Below are 20,507 nucleotides of genomic sequence, written 5' to 3' on the forward strand. Positions count from 1 at the left end.
TTCTGTTGTTTTTAATTCATTTCCTGTTCTGTATGGAAAAATAAAACTATTCCAAATTATTAAAAAAAACTCAAACATTTTCTCATTATGGAGCTTTAGTTTTACTTTTTAATAACAGTTCAAATGCTAAGTAATTATATTTGAACAGAACTCAATTAAATGCAGATAGTTGTGCATTTTGCAGAAATACACAAACGAAAAAGGATAATAGGAAATCATAAACAGTCAAAATAGTAATTATTTTCCTAATCTTATTGCTTTATTTTTTTTTTTTTTTTTTTTTTCCTATTAATTGAAATCTACATTATTATTTTTGGTATATTTTATATTTATTCCCTTTTTAGCATGTTTTTATTTAATTAATATGACAAATCAAACATTGACAAAAAACCTTTAAAATGCAGCTTTTTATTAACTAATCAAACATTTTCAGTCATTTGAATGACCTTCCTCGGGAATAACCTTTTGAATGACCTATAAATAAATAAAAATTATATTTAATTATAATTATTAAGTTTAGTAAGAGATGGTGCCTAACGCCAAGCTCTAGTGCCAAATTGTCTTATTAATTATTTATTTTTATTATAGCCAACTCTAGCCCGATAATTCGGCTCTTGTGGATGTATAGATTTGAATGACCTTCCTCAGTTTTATTCCCGAGGAAGGTCATTCAAATGGCCGAAAACATTCGATTAGTTAATAAAAAGCTGCGTTTTAAAGGTCTTTTTGTCAATGTTTGATTATTATTTAACTGCAGTTTGAAAAGAATACGACGACAAAGATGAAAATCAGCATGTCCAAATTTATTAGACAACTGTGTAAACCATATGTTTACACAGCAAACAGTATTGCTACACTCAAAATTTGAAATATAGTATTTAAAATGTCTGGCTTGTATTTATCAGCTAAAGCTATATTTTTAAAACAAAGTTTTTATCGTAAACTCAAAAATTTGTAAAGTGAGAACTGCCTGTATTGATAAAAAACTTTATTTTGATAGATGTTTCTGTACTGTGCTTTAATATTATTCATTTCAGCACCTAAAGAAAATTAGTTAATAACTTTTATTTTTATTAAAAGTATGTTTCTTGCATTATTTACAAAGTAATAATGAATTTTAAAATTTATAATTTTTTGCAGATGGTGATAAACTTTCCAGTAGGACACCTAGCATTGGACGGATAACTGGAAGTGCCAGCATTGAAACTCTAGTTCGTGTAGGAATTGAAAAAGAAAATGGATTATCTCCTGATTCAAAAATGGTTGTACTACATGATTTTACACCATGTGTGGATGATGAACTAGAAGTTAAACGTGGACAGACTGTCAATGTTCTTTACCAAGAAAATGATTGGGTATATGTAATTGCTGAAAACAATCACGAAGGTTTTATTCCACATTCATATTGTGCTTCCTATGGCAGCCATCTTGCTGAATTAGCATTAAATGTAAAACATAAAAAACTTCCAAGAAACGAGAGGGAAGCTGAAATGGACCAAACCTCTTCACGCGGAACACAGTCTGCAGATAGTGGTCAACATTCTGATGCAGAAAGTTACGGAGGAGGTCAGGAATCAAAATCAAATAATAATCTTCAGAATCCTAGTTCATCGTCTCAGACTTCTTTGCCTGACGTTCATCCATTTTTTAAAGATCCGGCAGGAAGATATGTTGTATTATATACATTTATAGCACGAGATGAAAATGATGTGAGTGTAGAAAGAGGAGAATTTGTGACTGTTTTAAATCGTGAAGATCCTGATTGGTTTTGGATTGTGCGATCAGATGGTCAAGAAGGATTTGTACCTAGTGCCTTTGTGTATCCAGCTGACGTTATTCAAGGTACAGTTTATAATATAGTTTTAAAGTAAGAACATTTCAGGAATTTTTATGCTTTAGTATGAATTTATTTCAAAAATTATTGTAAAAATTATATTTGAGTTTTCTCATATAATCAGACTTAAATTCAAACTAATATTAAAAAGTAATATCTGAAAGTACATTAATTTGATGGATCAATAATAGATCTAACTATTATAATCCATACAATATTCAAAAAGTTTTCACGACTGTACTCAAATAATTATATTAAAGTTTGAAAAAAAGACATCACTTAAATTTGCATTAAATTTTGTATAATTATTAGAATAAAATTCCACTTACTTGAGCCTCTAACCGGTGTGAAAAATAAGTGAAATTTTAATTATTATACACATCCCAGTGTGCGTGTGGAAGTTATAATTATCAGGATTGATATTTGAGGTTGATTTTTATTCCATTTTGAAGGCTTCATCTAGACTGATTAACATAATATTCACATGAAAAATTTTTTACACACATTCTATTTCCTAAGAGCTATTCAAAAGTACAGTTGTCTCACCTTAAAACAAACCCTGATAAAGTGAATTCTCGTGTTAAAGTGAATTTTTCTGTTTTCCTGGCAAAACACTATTGTCACTATGTTAATTTTCATGTGATAAAGTGAACAAAAATTTTACTAGAATTTATTAAACTGAATTGTAAATTACCTCACAACTGGAAGAAATAACCCTATTTCCAAATAATGATTTTATTGTTCACATTGAAAAGTGTAAAAAGCAAATTGGCACTGTAATAAATGTTCTATTTTGAATAGAATAATTTTCTTCTCCTAGTAAGCAAAAGTGGGTTCGATTGTCAATTGTAGAACAATTCAAACATCTGGTTTTAGCAGATCATTCTATTGTATGCAGAAAATAGGAGTTAAAGTTTAAGGACATCTACCCCTTTAAATGGATATGATTCCATGCAAATGTATGTAGTTTTCATATCGAGGATGTATATAGTAATGATAGATTTAGCTAATCTGTGCTAAATTTGGCTCCTTTTTTATTCTTTTGGCTCCAAAAAGTATTTTCTACTTTTTGAAATAGTAGAAAAAAAATCATGAATTTCTTTTATCTTGGCTTTGTTTAATTACTCTCATATACTGCTCCACACACTCTTCATTTGTTTTTATTTGAAAATTATTTAGATCATTAATTTATTTTTGTAAATAAATTTAATTATATTTAATTTCATTTAGTAAATAAATTCAAAATAATATAATTTACAGGTTTCAATTGCCTATTAATCCTTAATTTCCTAAATTATACAACCTTGATCTAGATTTTGAAAATCATTAATGCAAATTTTCTATAAAGCAAACTAACTACTGTTTCCCTAGTGATTTTTATTAATGCAAGTTAACTATTTTTAAAGCCATTAGTTTTGATATAGATATATATTTAGGAATTTTTAAACTATTATTTCATTAATAGCAGGATCATTACTTCTTGATTTAATAGCAGCACTTTATTGATGAACAGCAAATCATTTCAAAAAAATATTTTAGCAATGAATAGTTAATTGTAGAGATTTAAAAACCACTTAATGTGAAAAAATATTAGGCAAGTCACTATCCAAATATCTGTTGAATATATTATTTATAATAATGTTTAATGCAGTCCATTGAACTCTCTCTCTCATTATGATTTTATATTCATTCATCTGGCTCATCAGATACAATGCTAAAAGTTTTTTAAATTTGATTGATTTTGTCGAAACCGTGTTGTGTTTGATTAGTGTGTACAGGCACAATGAAGTGACGTTTATTTTTTCAACACTAGGCTAGTTGAATCTTTATTTAGTTAGATAGACTCAACTAACTAAATAAAGATTCAACTAGCCTAGTGTTGAAAAAATAAACGTCACTTCATTGTGCCTGTACACACTAACTAAATAAAGATTCAACTAGCCTAGTGTTGAAAAAATAAACGTCACTTCATTGTGCCTGTACACACTAACTAAATAAAGATTCAACTAGCCTAGTGTTGAAAAAATAAACGTCACTTCATTGTGCCTGTACACACTAGTTTTTTAAATTCCTTAATCATCTTGCCAATACTTTGACAAGAAAATCTCCTAACAAGTTTATAAGTTACTTGATGAAAGTTTTTCTTGCCGAATTGATTTTAAAATATTTGTTTTATTCTTAAAGTTAAGTTATTTCTTTCTATAACAGGATATTCATAATTACCTTTTTAAATATATGTTCCTTTTTAATAGTATAATCAATTTTTTAGAAATATTCTGTTTTTATTTTGATAAAATTATCATCGTTCAATAAGAAATAATAATCAATATTTATATATGAATATAGTTATATAATCCAGACATTTACACACACACACACACACCTTTTTTATAAAAATCACCTTACCAATGGTTTTACTTTGTACTAATATTTTACAACAGTTTTTAAATATGATTTACTAAAAAATATTTAAAATTTAATGGTAGTGGATATCAGTTACAAGTAGAAAATAATGTTATATAGCAGAGGTGGGCAAGCAAGAGTTCAGTGGGAGCAGAAATATAGGTTTTGCAAAATGCAAGGGAGCTGCAGTTCTGTACTGTTGTGTTGTAAGTAGTGTAGGATAGTATTGTAAGGCAGGGAAGGATAGGGTGTCCTCCCATCTGGGTCGAGAACTTGATTTAAAAGAATAGATTTGGAATGTCAATTTAATTTATTGCACCAACTTGGAAATAAATTACTAAATATTACATATATATAATTACATATTTTCACAATATTGTGGAAATAAAGTTGTAAAAATAATAATAAAAAGCGGAAATTGACACTTTCAGCAAGAGCCGCACGTAACTCAAAAAGAGCTGCATTTGTCCATGTCTGTTATATAGTTATGTTTTAAACAAGTATATTTATTATAGTTTATATTTTAAAATAATTATATAGTAAACACTACTATACAAATGAAAGTTTTTGATTTTTAGATCAATGAAAGTCTGTTCTAGAAGTGGAGAATTTAACTTGTAGATTGTATTAAGCCATAATATAGTTTAGAAATCAAATATTTTATCCAGATCTGATCCATCGATATTCATTCTATATATATAAGGCACTACTGCCTTAACAATTAGACACAGAGTAAGATCAAATATATGTTAATAAAGTGTTAGTGTATGTGTAAAAAATAAAAGTTTTAAGTATGGTTTAAAAACTTTTTGGTTAGAAAATATTCTTTTAAATTGAGAGGTAGAAACAGAGATTTAAAAGTTTGTATACTGATTGATCAACTATTATTCTCCACCTCAAGTTATTTGACTTGTTCAACTTGATACTAAAATATAATCATTAATAGATTCTTTATTGATAATTTGACTGATATATCTCTACAGAAGATCAATTCTTAAATAATTGTAAATATGTCAATCAATAAACAAGGTTTGTTGTAATATGTTTCACATATAATATTTTTGATGAGGTAAAACATAATTTTAAAAATGGTTTGAAATTGAAGGCAAAAAGTGTAAAATATTTATCCTAAAAACAAAAAAAAGTAAAAAAATAAACAATAGTTTGACAGAAACAAAATAGTGAGGTATTCTGTAGTAATTAGCTTTTTTGTTGATATTATAATAATACATTGCGTTCTTTTTGAGTTAAATAAAATTCAAAAATTCATATATTTTATTAAAAAGTGACAAAATTAATGGCTAAAAATTCATCCAATTCAAAAAATTAAAAGTAAAATTTTTAAATCACTTAGGCTAACGCCAAAAAATTAAACTGGCTTCTTCGGGTAGCCAAGATCAAGACTGATCTTACCTAATTTAACAGGCGTTATTCTTCAAATTATTGTGTAACTGAAGATGTTTGAAATAGGTATGAAAATGTTATTTGCTATAAAGTTAACTACATGAAGAAAGCAGTTTAATTTTTTGAAGATATTATCATGCTAGAGAATCAGAACATTATTGATTTTACTTAGGCTATGTTTAATTCTTAAATGTTTGAATTTATACAAAAACAAGTGTGGGGATCAAACAAATTTAAAACAACGTAGATTATATTAAAAAGAATATATCAATATCAATTTTATTTTGTATAATATAATTGATAATTTATTATTATTATATAAAATATAGATATAAACATAAAGATACAATGAAATATTTCTATAATGCAAGAACATTCAAATACATCCTTTATGGTATAAAAACAAAACTATTTTTTATTTTAAATTTCTGTAATGTCTGTAATTCAGTATCGTCAGCATTGAGATAACTAGAAACATTTTTATTTGTTTATATTTGGTGTGTAATTCTGAAAGCATGCATTTACCTTTGACTTGATTGATTAAAAATTAAAGTAAAATAACCATTCTTGAACATCCAAGCTGTATGTTCAAGATCATTGTCTTGTTGGAAATTAGATTTTAGTATAGTTAAATAATCAAATTTATTCATGGTAGATTCAATGAAAGTAAATCATCTATTCCAACTCTATACATACACCCCAGACCAAAACAGTCCTCCTCTTCTGTTTAATGGATTTAATAGGGTTGTAAACTTTCCTAGACTTGCCAGGAGACGCCCAGAATTTGGCAAAAAATTTTAAATTTTTGGACTGCTAAATTGAAGACTATTTTTTCTGTATTTTCTGGACAAAATGATCAACTTTTGGGTTATATATTAAAACAGAGTAAAGGATAGGCAACAGCATTTTGTTATTGTTGACAACAAAAGAAAACATCAAATTTTCCATAATTTTTACTTTTCCATCTGTTATGTATACATAACAAGGGAACATATGGGAATCGTGTCACATTTGACCCTATGAGTTTTTTTCACAAATCTCTAGGTTTTGAGACTCCTGAATCGAAAAGGTAAAAAAAACAGCAAAAAAATTGTGTTGGCATCTATTTTGCTTAATATCTCAGGATGGGATAGAGATTAAGAAACAAAATTTGATATGGTGGCTTGTTTATTAGGGGCATTGATGCTATTAAATTTTGGTAGTGAAAGGTCAAGAGGTTGGGGAGATAGAGGGGGGGTTATGTATTTCAAGAGGGGTAAGACTTAATTCGTTATTAACATTTACACTCTTTTATAAAACTCGCCCCTACCCTCAATATTAAGCTTTTTGCCATTTTACAGTAATTAAAAAAATCAGATTTTGTCATAAAAACTTTTTATAGCAGATGATGCCACAGACAATTTTATTTTTTGTTTAATAATTTAAGTTTTTTAATAAAAACTCATGACAGTTGGGAAAGTTATGCAACTCTTGCTAGATTTTTTAATTCCTGGAATGGAAAACACTTGGAATTAAATCTTCAGATGTTGATAAACTCGGTTGTAATTAAGTGGTATTTCTAATGTTGCATTAGGTTTCCTCCATGTTTTTATATCTCCATCATAAAAATATATTAAACTTGATTGTTAACAAACATTACCTTGGATCAAACTTTTGTGTCATATTTTACATATAAATTTGCAAATTCTATTCTTATAAATAGTGTTTATTTCTTAATATTTGGCTTTGATATCTTTCTTTTAAAAAATCTGCATATGGTACATGGATTATAGATTTTTTTTTCTACCTTACTCTTAACATTTCAGAGCTATTTGGTGTACTCAAATGCAGATTTAGTTTTATCTTCGGAGCAATTATATTTCCTTTCTAACAAGAAAAGAATATAAAAGGTAGTAAAAAAACACTGACATGTGAGTGCAACATTAATAGTTACTTGTGTGTTTTTACTTTCTTTTGTGTGATATTTGGCATGAGGTTTAAGCTGTATTGTGTAACAAGAAAAGATTTTTTACTGTAAGTTTGTTTTGATAGATTCACAACTTCTTTGGATGACTTCCATGTCAATTTTTTAAGTGAAAGTCTGATTCTTTGGATCAGTTGTGTTGTTCTTTTTCTTGCAGATTGTTCTTATATACTATTTGCATCAAATATCCGAAGAAATTCTCAGTTGGCAGGCATTATGACAGATTTTATGGATTATATTCTTTGGATACAACAGGAATGTTTTTGGCTTTGAGGAACTCCTTGGTCAAATTTGCATAGTGAGACAAAGGTTTATCAAAAGGTGATATCATCATTTTTATCATGCTTGTTAAGAAAAGGATTAGAATTTTCTTTAGACATTTGTTTTGGTACATGTCAACATCAATTGAAAGGAGTCCTTTCTTAAAAAAACAGCCTTAAAATACCTGATGAAATGACAATGTGTAGCATGACTTTTGCTTCAAATTTCTTCTTAAATTTGTATTTCACTTCAGGAAATGTTTCATTTTCGTAGCTTACATAGTAAATTTCATTTCCTGGCATTTGTATTCTAGAGAGAGGAAAATACTTCTCATCAAAAACAAACATTGTTTCCAAAATTTCTTTGAGCTATTTGCATTGCATTTGAATTTCAGCAAGTTTTTCAACAGTGTATTCTGGGACTCTTTTCTTCCTGTTCTTTATGTCCATCTTAGGTGTTTTACCTATGTAGGTTCAGTGACAGTTGAACCTTTTAGTATCCTCCAATTGGCTAACTGCGTCTTTGTCATCAAACATTTGTCACAATGCTCTTAAGTTTTTAGCATTTGTAACAACAAACTTTCTTCCACTTCTGGCCTTTTTTACCATGTTTCAGATATATCATACTATTACAAAATAAGAAGTAGAACTCACTGTGTGTGGTGCTACCAAATATTTTCCTTCTGAGTTCTTTTGACGAATGTATTTCTGTCATGTTTAGACAACATGGTCTGCTCCTGCCCCTTTCTCTGTTACCTAGCTTGCACAGACTCCTCTGCAATGACCAAGACAAGTTCTCTGTCTTTGAGAAGTCAAGAATTTGTGGTTCCATTGGAAAATCCCATAATGTGGAATAATAAGAGATATATTGGGGCTAAAGCAAAAATGTTGGCTACCCGCTTGACTGAACACCAGGATGATGTGGCAAAAGGAAGTTGCAACACTGAACTCGCAAGAAGGGTGAGCAACATGAATTACAACCTGTTATGGGCCCACTCTACTATACTCAGGACCTGCAGCAACCGAAAGCTCCTCTTTATATGGGAGTTGCTATACATAACAACCTTGGAAACATGCAATGCACCTACTCTGAAACTGCCCAACATATGGATCGCCCTGTACAAATGATTAAACGGCAGTTTACATCATCTGTCACACTATTGATGGGAAACAGTACTATGCATGTGCCGTATTACATCACATTCATAACATTATACGTATTTGAAAATCATAGCAGATTCATATCGAATGTCGTCCAAAAAATCGTTTTATTTAAATTTGTATGTGTTTCTTTCTGTTTCAATCGTTCATCTTCGATATAAAAATCTCTTATTCGCCTGAAGACGACGGATATACATTTATCAAAAGCGCTCGGAAGGAAAATATTTGGTAACGCTGCACATAGTGAGTTCTGCTTCTTATTGATATTACTTGATGTGAATAGCATACTAGACTATATTACAAAATATTATGTACAGTTGATTTGCTATGGCTTTTGGCTAAAAAAATGCTCCACCACCAAGTTTTTTGAGTGGTTTACTTTATTTTTGTGTGTTTATATAACACTTCTCTTAATGTGTGCTCTTTTGAAGCCATTTTTCTGAACTGACTCATGAATGTTTTAAAACTTCATGTGCTATAATTGAATATGTGTAGTAATATAATTTTTGATTTTAAAAGGATCTTTTTGAGTTGAAAAGTTATGATGCTTTAAACTCAGTCCAGATTTTTTGTCTCATCCACTGTATATATAACCTGCATAATTAGAAAATTCTGATTTTATTTTAAACAATTAAATAGTCACTGCAAGGCTTGACAAACTATATTCTGAGAACAATTTTAAAACTTTTTCAGAGAAACACAGGCCACATGACAAGAACACGTAAAAACATAAGGACTTTGTTGGAGTTATCTAGGAGTAGAATCAAATATTTTTAAGAATCAAAAGAAATTGTGAAGATAATGCACCACTTGACAGTTTTCATAATGCTTGTCAATAATTATCAATTTTATTGTTGGTTTGATGTCTTCACTACAATGCTTATCAGTTTCTTCATTCTTAAAATTAATATAAAAAAAATGTCATTTCCTGATTTAACTTTTCAATCATTACAGCATGATTTAATGTGAATAAATCATTGATTTGCTGTCAGTGCATAAATTGTTTCCTACTTGCAAAAAAGTACTTGCAGAACCTATCACAGAAACAGAAATGGAAAAATTTTTCTAAGTGAAAACATCATAGAAAAGTCTAGTTTGGACTTTAAAAAAAATATCAATGGGAAACTCCAAAGAAACATCACATGTCTATTTCATCATCTAAAAATATAAAAAGTCCCTTTTGCAGAAAATAAAAATTCAAGTAACATCTACTACTGGTACGATGTCAGAATTCTAGGATGGTTGAGGCCCACCAGTGGCCAAGCGGTTCCGTTCCCTGAACAGTGGGAGTTCGGTTGTGGGTTTGTGCCTCGCCAGGATGGACTGGCCATATGGAGTTTTCCGGGTTTTCTCCACGTCTATAACACCTGAATAGGGGCCAGTTACCCTTAAAAAACTTCTCGGAAGGCATTATTCCCCCGCTCTCACGTAAGGCCAAGCAGTTAAAAGCTTTGGCTGGATTATCAGATGCTATTGCCATCGCTCTTTTGGAGTATTAAACCTGGAAAGGCTGCACACTCCGTATATACCAATGAGATAGATAAGACGGTTGATAGAAAATTATTTGCTAGTTATATATTTTATACTTGATTTCTTCTTCTGCAATTTTTGAATGTTAAATATCCATGGATATCTAAAAGCTATTTTAGTGGTATGTTTATGTAAGTGATCCAAGTGGAATATGTTGACTTCACACTGATTCTTGTTTTCTGTTGACTATCAATTTTCTGCTTCTACATGCGAAAACAAATAAGTTAAACATGATTTCTTTTTAACTCTGTGATACTACAGAAGTAGAAAATTTAGTTTCTACATTATTTTTCTGCAAATGGAAAGGAATCTTTACAATTTGTTTGTTTCTATTATTGCTTATTATTTTTATCATGCCAGTGTACTAGATTAATTACCCAAGAGATAAGTAAAACCAGCCAGGCTACATACCTGTTCAAAAGATCGTGGGGAGGACATTGGATATTAAATGTCTTAATCAATAAATATATTAATTTAGATTATTTAGTAGGCTAGATCATTATTGTAACTCTCATATTCTGAACTCGTACAATATTAATGTGTTACTAATTATCTCATAAATCTGTTTGGCATATAGAAATTTGAGTATTGTATTTACACATTTCTGTGTGAATGCCAAAAATACATGACATCACTTTACCATTGTATTTCATACAAATGCTGACTTTTTGGATAGGGTACAGGTATTTCCAAGTCAATCAAAGTGTACTTTAAGCAAAGAACCTTCATCAAAGACTAACAAAAGTTAAGAGAATTTGACTCGTTCTAACTACTTCTATGATATTATTCTTCAAGTATTGTTTTCAACTTTGAGAATGTAGGTATCCCCAACTTTATGAAAGTTCACTTTATGCCACTTTGCTTTTACAAAAGACTTATATTAGTACTTGTTTTTCTAATTGAAAGAAATCCAAAGATGATTTTCTTTTATGAAAAAAGACAAAAAAGCAATTTTGAAGCAAGCTGTTTTTAGAGACATTGTACATCCTGAGCAGCAAGAGGCATCTCCAAATTCCTCCTGCAGGAATTACATTTAGCACCAAGCCACCATAACTTTGTGTCTATGAGAACCTGTGCTTTGTGCAGATTTATTTCATGCATCCATTAATAAAAATAAATTAATAAAATGAAAAGCATATAGCTTGAATGGATTGATAGGTGTACAAAGCCTGGTATTCCATTACCTTTATTTAAGAAGAAATTAGCCAGTCATTTCAATAAGCTGAATTGGAAAGAATGGGCAATGTAAAGTATTGTAGAAGTGGAATTAAAGGGGCGTTGTGGATCATTTGATCAGTTTTTGGACAAAAGCGGTTTCATAGCTTAAAGGTCACTTACTGGAGAGAGTATTTCTGGTATAGTTTCATTAATTAACTACACTGTACTTACATTTCTACTTTATATAAGCTTTATTGATCATATTCTTCCTGCTTTTACTGTTAGTATTATTTTAGGTTTTTTTTGTGTTATTTGGTATGATCTAGTAAGTTAATTTTGAGTATGGAAATGTTCAAAAATATTTCCCATATAAATTAATGATAATTGCGTCTTCTCTTTATATCATTTTTGCTTAAGAAAAGTTCCACAGGAACACTACTTTCAGGTAGTGGGAGAAACTGTGTTACATTATTAGCAATTTTTGGACTGTGTTCGTGTTTATCTTTATACATCTAATTGTTTTTGAATCATATTACATAGTCATTTAACAACTGCATCTTTTCTGAGACTTAGAGATAAATACCGTATATCTCGGCGGATAAGACGACCTTCAGATAAGACGATGTATAAATTTTCGTCGAAGTTTTATAGTTTTAGCATATATCTGTCCTATAAGACGACCCCCAAACTATCAACAGCCTACGAATTTAGTTTAGATCAGCAATCATTATCTGGATAATAATACTGTATAACGTATATAGAATTATGTCTTATTTGTAATTTTTCAGAATGAACAAGTTTTATTTTCTTGCACCTGTCGATTTTTGCAAACATTCGCACTAATTCAGGCATTCAGGTAATGACCATGACTATTCACAAAAACATTGTATGGGCTATTCTATTTTGTGCACATACCCTACTCTCTTTTAGTAAATAATTACAGTTTGTCTGTCTTTTTATAATGGTTTTAATTTATATAAATTTCAATCTAATTTTTTTGTATCTGTCCTATAAGACGACCCTGGATTTTCGGGGCCATTTTTTATGGTTTAACTATCATCTTATCCGCCGAGATATACGGTAATTACTTATAATTAGCTGGATAAAGTTGAAATTGATAAATGACTTTTCTTATTTGTTTTAATTTTAAATATGAAGTTTACTGTATATGCAGTTGGAAGAATGTATTTGAAACACTTATATTTAATTTAATATTTAAGAAATCAATTTTTTTAGTAGCACATTGATAAAGTTTATTATTATATAGAAGAAAAAACTTGATAACTTTTATTAAAAATATAAATTAAAATCCTTTAATAAGTAACAGTGCTATAAAAATATTATGTTAAGAATTTATAGAAAGTCAAAATCATTCTTTTCATAGTTACAACTTCATATTTACATGCATATACAGCTTGAATAATAATGTTAGAGAGATAATTACTCTTCATAATTTCAATAAATTATATGAAGAGTATTAAAATATGAATTTAAAGAGAATAAATTTATTAAATTTATACAACTCAAAAACAAAAATAATCAATTAAATTTACTTGTTCAATCAATAGAATATCAATTACTTGTTGATATTTTAAATCAAGGAAATAACATTAATCATAAAAACTAAACTTTTTAATGTAGAACAATATGTTTAAAACTAACAACAATAGATTTGATCAGAAGAAATTAAGAGAGATACATGATGTAGAAATGATAACTTGAAGTTTGTATTTAAAATGTTTAAGAAAATATATACTGCTGAATTAATCAATGCAGCGATTTCGAAGAATGTTAACATTTCAACCTGGTTAAGAGGCCATTTTCGGGCATGGAAAGTGGAATCTTTTTGAATTTCACTTTTATCTCTCCATGCCTAAGGATGGCTCATTAATTGCATTTCTTCAAATCGCCCACTGTTAAAGGTACATTGATTAATTCAGCAAATTAATTAATGGCTAGTTCATCCTTATTATAAAAAGAAAGTATTGGAAGAAATTTTTAAGAATTAATATTTAATATTAAAAATAAAATGAATTCGAATGAATAAAATGAATGCGTTATAAAAACTGTTGAATTAATTCTTGGGAAAGATGAATGATAGTTAAGACTTGCTTAGTGTAATTTACTGGAATGCTGAACAATAAGTCCAACCTATTCAGAGGGACAAGGAGAGAGTAATGATAAAAATACTACAGTGCTATAACTGCTTACCTTTATAAGAATTAATAAACATACACTATAAGACTAGTTTGTAGGTACTCGAAATAATTTGCCAAAATAAAATGTTAATAATTATTTTGTATATCTCCCATATTTTACTAAAATGTTTTAACCGATCTAGTTAATTTGTATTTAACTAATGTTGAATTTAATAAATACATATTGCAGAGTGCTTTGCGTTTTATTCTTTGATTGTTTATATCGTTAAATTAAATTAGGTCCTATAATAAATTGAAAAATTACTGTTATCAATTTAAGTATCAGTTATTGCTTATCAGATACTTAATTTCTATAAACTTGAATACAAATTATCATCTGTTGTATCTGTGCAGGTACTGCCATTCTTCCTTGTATTATTAATTCGTTATTCTATTTTTAAGATCTAATCTTAAATCTTCAATAAAAAAAATAATTGACCATCTAAAATACAGTTTGTTTGTTTTTTATTTTTTAAATATTCAGTGACCTTAGCTGGCAACGATGATAGGAATTTTAGTTTTTTTTTTCCTTTTTGTAACTTAAAAGAATATTTGATACATTTTCAAGCAAAACTTGTTTATATTTTGACTGCTGGATTAGATAAGAACCTGAAGTGTTTAATTATTCCAAAACTTGTATAAAATGCTTCGGGCATATATCGTCATTATCATTATCATCAATCTTTTGTACTTAGAAGTTTATACAAAGTACAAATAGAATTATTGATGAATAAGCTAAATATAATTTTTTTAAATTTACAAACTAATTTATATAAAAACATTTTTAAGATAATCTATAATTTAAAAATTTTAGGCAATATAATAGAACAGGTTATATATCTGTTAATGATTAACGACGCATTTCTGTGATGATTTTCCTATCTTCGGTTTTCCTCTTTAAAATTACGTAACGAGAAAATTAAAACAAGATTCAATTCTAATAAGATTATCGATAAAGTAATTTTTAGAAAGATTTTATTGTAATTTATATAAACTTTGATTTGAAAAACTTTAATGATTAAATTATCTAAAGAAATGAAATTGTTATTACAATATTCAAATAATTTTTATAGATAAATCAGTATTTTTTTTTTCACTAGATGTTAGAATATTTTATTAAATTGTTCTACAGATTTTTGGTTAATTTAAAAACCGTATATTTCCGCAGATAAGACGATAGTTGAATCATAAAAAAATGCCCCCAAAATCCGGGGATGTTTTATAAGACAGATACAAAAAAAATTAGATTGAAATTTATATAAATTAAAACTACTATAATAAAATGGACAAACTGTAATTATTTACTAGTAGAGAGTAGGGTATGTCCACAAAATAGAATAGTCCATAGGATGTTTTTGTGAATAGTCAAGGTCATTACCCGAATGCCCGAATCAGTGCGAATGTTTGCAACAATCACAAGGCAGTACTGCCAGATGCAAGAAAATAAAATTTGTTCATTTAAAAAATTACGAATAGGACATAATTCCCTATACGCTATACAGTATTATTATCCAGATGATGATCGCTGATATAAACTAAATTCATAGGCCATTGATAGTTTGGGGATTGTCTTATAAGACAGACATATGCTAAAACTATAAAACTTTGATGAAAATTTATACCTCGTCTTATCTGTGGAAATATACAGCAGTTCATATTTTCTATATTTTGATAGAATTCTTTTGATTAATAAATTATTTTTCATTTCTAGAAATATTTCTGAAGGATTGTTTATACAAATATTTGTTGTGAAGTTACATCTTGAACATGTAAATGTTAATTACATATTGATCATTAAAAAAATTTATCCTTGAGTTAATTATGTATAATTGAGATAAACTTCGTATGCAGAATTTAAATGTATAATTTTTGGTATAGAGATGAAAAAAAGCTTTCAGTTTACAGTAGTTTTTATATATTTTTAATTCTAAGATTATGTATATTCTCATTAATACCAAATAAAGGCATTCCTGGCTTTCAGTATCTTTCAGTATCTATCTATAAAAATCAAATGTGTATGAAGTATTAAGGAACCAATTTTCTATTAATTTAAATGGGAAAAAATTAAGTATATCATAGCATCAAGTCAGAATCATTAATGAATAAAAAAAATGTTATATATAAGTAAGAAATTATCATGCTAAGATGTAATATGCTTAAAATTACATCCCAATCTACTTCCCGATTGTCTAATAGTTGTAATGCAACTGTTTGTTAACCATATGAACTTATTATGCAGTAGTGTGTACGTGCCGTATCATAAATATTATTTTTACAGTATGATATAGCAAATAACATACAGCAATAAGGATATTCATTGGGCAAACCTAAAATTTATAATAATAAAAACAAGGTAATTTCCTGTTTGCTAAGTGAAGACTTGAAGCTTGAAGAAAGTTGAGGTAGGATACCTTTTGAAAACATCTGGAAACGTATTTGGAATGTAACTAGTGTCATTTTATTAGAACGTTTGAGACTTTGAGGCATAAATATAAAACAAAACACACATCCTATAACCAATAACCGGTGTGAAATATCCGAAACTGGTAAATGTTTTCGATGCCCCTCCTGGGCTCTTCCTCTGACTAAATTTGTTTTTCAATGGAACTGGATTTCGAAATGAAAGAATCCAGTTCCAATGAAAAACAAAGTTAGCCTGAGGAAGAGCCCAGGAGGGGCATCGAAAACATTTGCCAGTTTCGGATATTTCACACCGGTTATTGGTTATAGGATGTGTTTTGTTTTATACAACCCGGTGTGGTGAGAAGTTTTAATAAATATAAATTTTTTCCTCTATGAACATTAGCAAAAAATGCTTCTCTAATCAGATATAAAATGCTCAAATTTTCAGTGTGTATATATATATATATATACATGGTAAGCATCTAATTGTTTCTGTTTAAGAAATACTCTATTGCATATCAGAAAAATCAAAACAAATTCCCTAAATCAGTGATAAATATATTTTGTGTTGTGTTAAATGAAACTGCAAAATCATTGTTGTTTTGTATTCAAATATAGTTTGCTCTCATGAAGTCTTCAGTACTTAGAATTTGGTTAAGGAAAGATTAATTTAATCAAATGATAATGCCACATTCATAGGGTCACAATATGGCTAATTAAATATATACATAATTTGGACTAAAGGTAGGCAATAAATCACTATCTTGTATTAAATTTAATAATCAGAATTGAATTCATTAATTTAGAGTATTCTAGAAGATTGATCTAGAGTGGGACTTAAACCCACAACTCTTACTTACCATGCAGATGAATTGCCAAGATAGTTTGATTTTAAAATGATATTTATCTTTTTATTCTTTTTATATTTCTGGAAATTGTATTGTTCAGTTGCTTGGATTGCATTCTTCTTCTTTCCGAACTTTAAATTCCTTACATAACAATGTGCTTCAATTTTATGCTAGTTTATGAACTGATATAATGATGGAACGCTCTAGAAACGGAACATTGAACTTATCCACATTTGTTTGCAGTGAATTAGCATCTCACTTGTCAGCTAGTATAATTTTTGTTATAAATTGTACTTAAATTATAGTAGTTGTTTATATAATATAATTATTAAGTAATTATAGTGACTATAAAGAAAAAAAATTGTCATGCATCAATAGCATTCTATTGAATCATTATCAAATACAAATAGAAATGATTTGCCTTGTTGGTCATTGACTATTGTTGAATTTCTTAATGATGCTGTTCGGAATAACTTTGACACTGGGAAATATTCACTAAAGCATTATTTTTCCTCAATATTTTTGTTGAAACATCAATTAATCTTTTTATATTCTAATTTAATTATATATGTCGCCTTTATAAATTACCTTTAGGACTAATAACACGATTCTTGATAAATTTACTCTTTGTCCGTTTTAAGCTGATATATTTTTCTTTAAATTTTTGAATTACAGATCACGTAAATCCACAAACGACAGGTCAAAATAGCACAACCCACTCTTCGGTGACCGGAAATAACAATCATCACGCAAATGCATCCCCTTCGGACGATTTACGTTTCCACGGTAGCGAACTTGTCATGCTGTATGACTATAAAGCTCAGGCGCCGGACGATCTGAGTATGAGGAGAGGCGATTGGGTATATGCCGACCTGAATAATCAAACGGTAGACGGATGGTTGTGGGCCTACGCTCCGAAAACAAGAAAGTACGGTTTCATTCCCAAGGCCTACGCAAGACCTCCGGCAATGACTTCACTCTGATCTCTTAGAGTTAACGCAACTCTGAGATTAGAATTGTAATTATACTACAATTATATTTTTATAATTGAACATTTTTTGTTATAGTATAGCATTTTTAATGCTAAAAAATTCACTTGTTATGGAAATCATCATTTTTAAAAGGTTGTAGTTAGTATATTTTTATTGTAATTTTCTGAATGTTTCAAAAATTATATTTTTCTATACATTGTCTATAAAATTAGCATATGAAAATTGTAAATGAAATGCCAAAATCTATATTTTTAGAAATAATTTTTTTTATAAGGAACAATGTAATTTGGAAGGGATCTACTTAGCAATATATGTTATACTGACTTTTGTATATATTTATGTATAGAAATGTTAAGACTGTATACATGCTCATTTAAAAAAATTACACTGTATTGTTCTATTAACAAAACCCTCAATCTGTAAATTCTTGTAATTTCAAAACAAACATTCCATCATGCATGTGATAAATTTAGTGTATATTTGCAATCAGTTTCTCTTTAAAACATTCCTGAAACCTAGTAATTTTGTGCCACTTTATCTGTAGAACAATTTGGCTTTTACGAATCTCTTCAATATGTGATAAAATTGTCATGTAAATTATTTATCGGAAGTCTGAGATGCACTTCGTCTATTTTTCATCCAGATTTTATTGCATTTTAAAACATTGAAGTCTCCTGTACCTATTTTCTTTGATTTTTCTCTCTTAAATTGTTAATTAGTAGAAAATTGCACATCTCGAAGGGCTGGTGCAAAATGAAGGGTTAGGGCGTAAAAGACTGCAAGTGCAGTTTCCATCAGTATGTTGCAAACGTGCTAATGGCTAAACAGCAATGTATTTCAATTTAAATATTACATGTACTTTTTAACTAGAGTGCGGACTTTATTCTAATCAAATTAAACGAAGAAGAAACCTTCTTAAGACATTTAATTATTCTATTTTCTTTAAACTTTCATTACAGCACTTACCATCTTTACACCCAAACCCTTCAAACGTTATTTATTAATTATCTGATAAAGTTAAATTTTGAAAAATGCATAAAAATAAACAAAATTGTTTTCATTCTTCAAATGTCTAACATTGTTTTAACTGTCAGCCATATTTTTGTATTCTTTGTAAGCATTCTCTTTTATTATGGTACTCGTCAATGTTGTAATATTTAAATTTTACTAAAGGTTGCCTTTTGTTATTGGGACGTGCACTGGATTTTTTTTACGTAAGTGAGTATCAAAATCGTTATTTCCGATTTTGATGTTTAATATGTTGAATGTGTTTATTATTGTATAGTATTATCTATAAAATTTTGTAAAATGTGAACAAGAAAGGAATAATTGGAATTGGAATGTAAATTTATAAGATTTTTATACTTGAAATTTATTAGTTTTTTTATTGTTAGACCAATAAATTTTATTGGTTTGAATTGTTGTGGTTTATTCTTAAGAATAATAATTAATAAATAATAATTTCACAATTTTTAAAAGTCTTGTACTGAAATATTTGATCATATCATATGGAAAAACAATATTGTATGATAACTTAACAATATGAGAAATTATCCCAAATGGACAAAATAAAAATCTCAGAGCAATTACAAAAACCCAAAATAAATGTTGATACAAAGTATTTTTAGCATTTGTTTTTTACCTCATATTTCCAGTATCTGTTCTAATTTTCATTAGCGTACAGCATCACTTTTTGGTCATTTGCAGATGTGTTATAAAGAACTGTAATGATAGAAAACCAAAACATTTAAAACATATCTGGAAAATCCAGAAAAACAGAGCTGCACATTTCTTGAAGTAAGGTGGATGGAGTGTTGCGTCGGTATCATAAAACATTATCCATTCCTAGAAAGTCAGGCTCCAATGAAAAATGTGCTCACAACTCTACCAGAAGATAATCAATGTAATTTCCAAAAATTGCAATATATCAGTGAGAGATGTTACAAAAAAAATGTGAAACTAATTAATGGTTCAAAGAGCTAAGCAGTATGCAAATATGTAATCATGTAAAAAGCAAAAGGAGGTAATTGAAACTGAAAATTACATTCTTTAATTAGCAAGAAGAATGCTTGTTTGGTGTTAGACAATGAAACACATGAAGGCCGACTGGGCTCATGCTATTATACAGCATTTGAAGAAGTTCTTCCAGAATCTCAAACATCAATGTCGAAAAGTTGGCTCAAAATATGTACTACGGCAAGCAATTTCCAGGGTGAATCGAGAAGTTTGTTGTTTGTGACAAAAGGAAATAGTGCTGAAATTTATATTAATGAATGGTTAAAAAAAAAAACCACCATTTTCCTTTTTAAAGAAATCATGGTGGCCATACTATATTTTGGCCAGATTTGGCAAC

General features: G+C 28.7%; 1 protein-coding gene across 1 annotated transcript in view; it reads left to right on the forward strand.

The window, feature by feature from the left end:
* Dlish (Dachs ligand with SH3s) overlaps positions 1–19,627 on the forward strand; it is a 29,899-nt gene extending 10,272 nt beyond the window's left edge. The window contains exons 3-4 of the mRNA XM_067264456.1: positions 1,141–1,842; positions 17,838–19,627. Coding sequence (XP_067120557.1) covers positions 1,141–1,842; positions 17,838–18,145 — 1,010 coding nt within the window. The 3' untranslated portion in view covers positions 18,146–19,627. The remainder of the gene's footprint in view (positions 1–1,140; positions 1,843–17,837) is intronic.
* Positions 19,628–20,507: the final 880 nt, after the last annotated feature.

The sequence above is a fragment of the Centruroides vittatus genome, unplaced genomic scaffold (assembly GCF_030686945.1).
Source record: "Centruroides vittatus isolate TY-2023 unplaced genomic scaffold, ASM3068694v2 contig_1895, whole genome shotgun sequence".
NCBI classification, from domain to species: Eukaryota; Metazoa; Arthropoda; class Arachnida; order Scorpiones; family Buthidae; genus Centruroides; species Centruroides vittatus.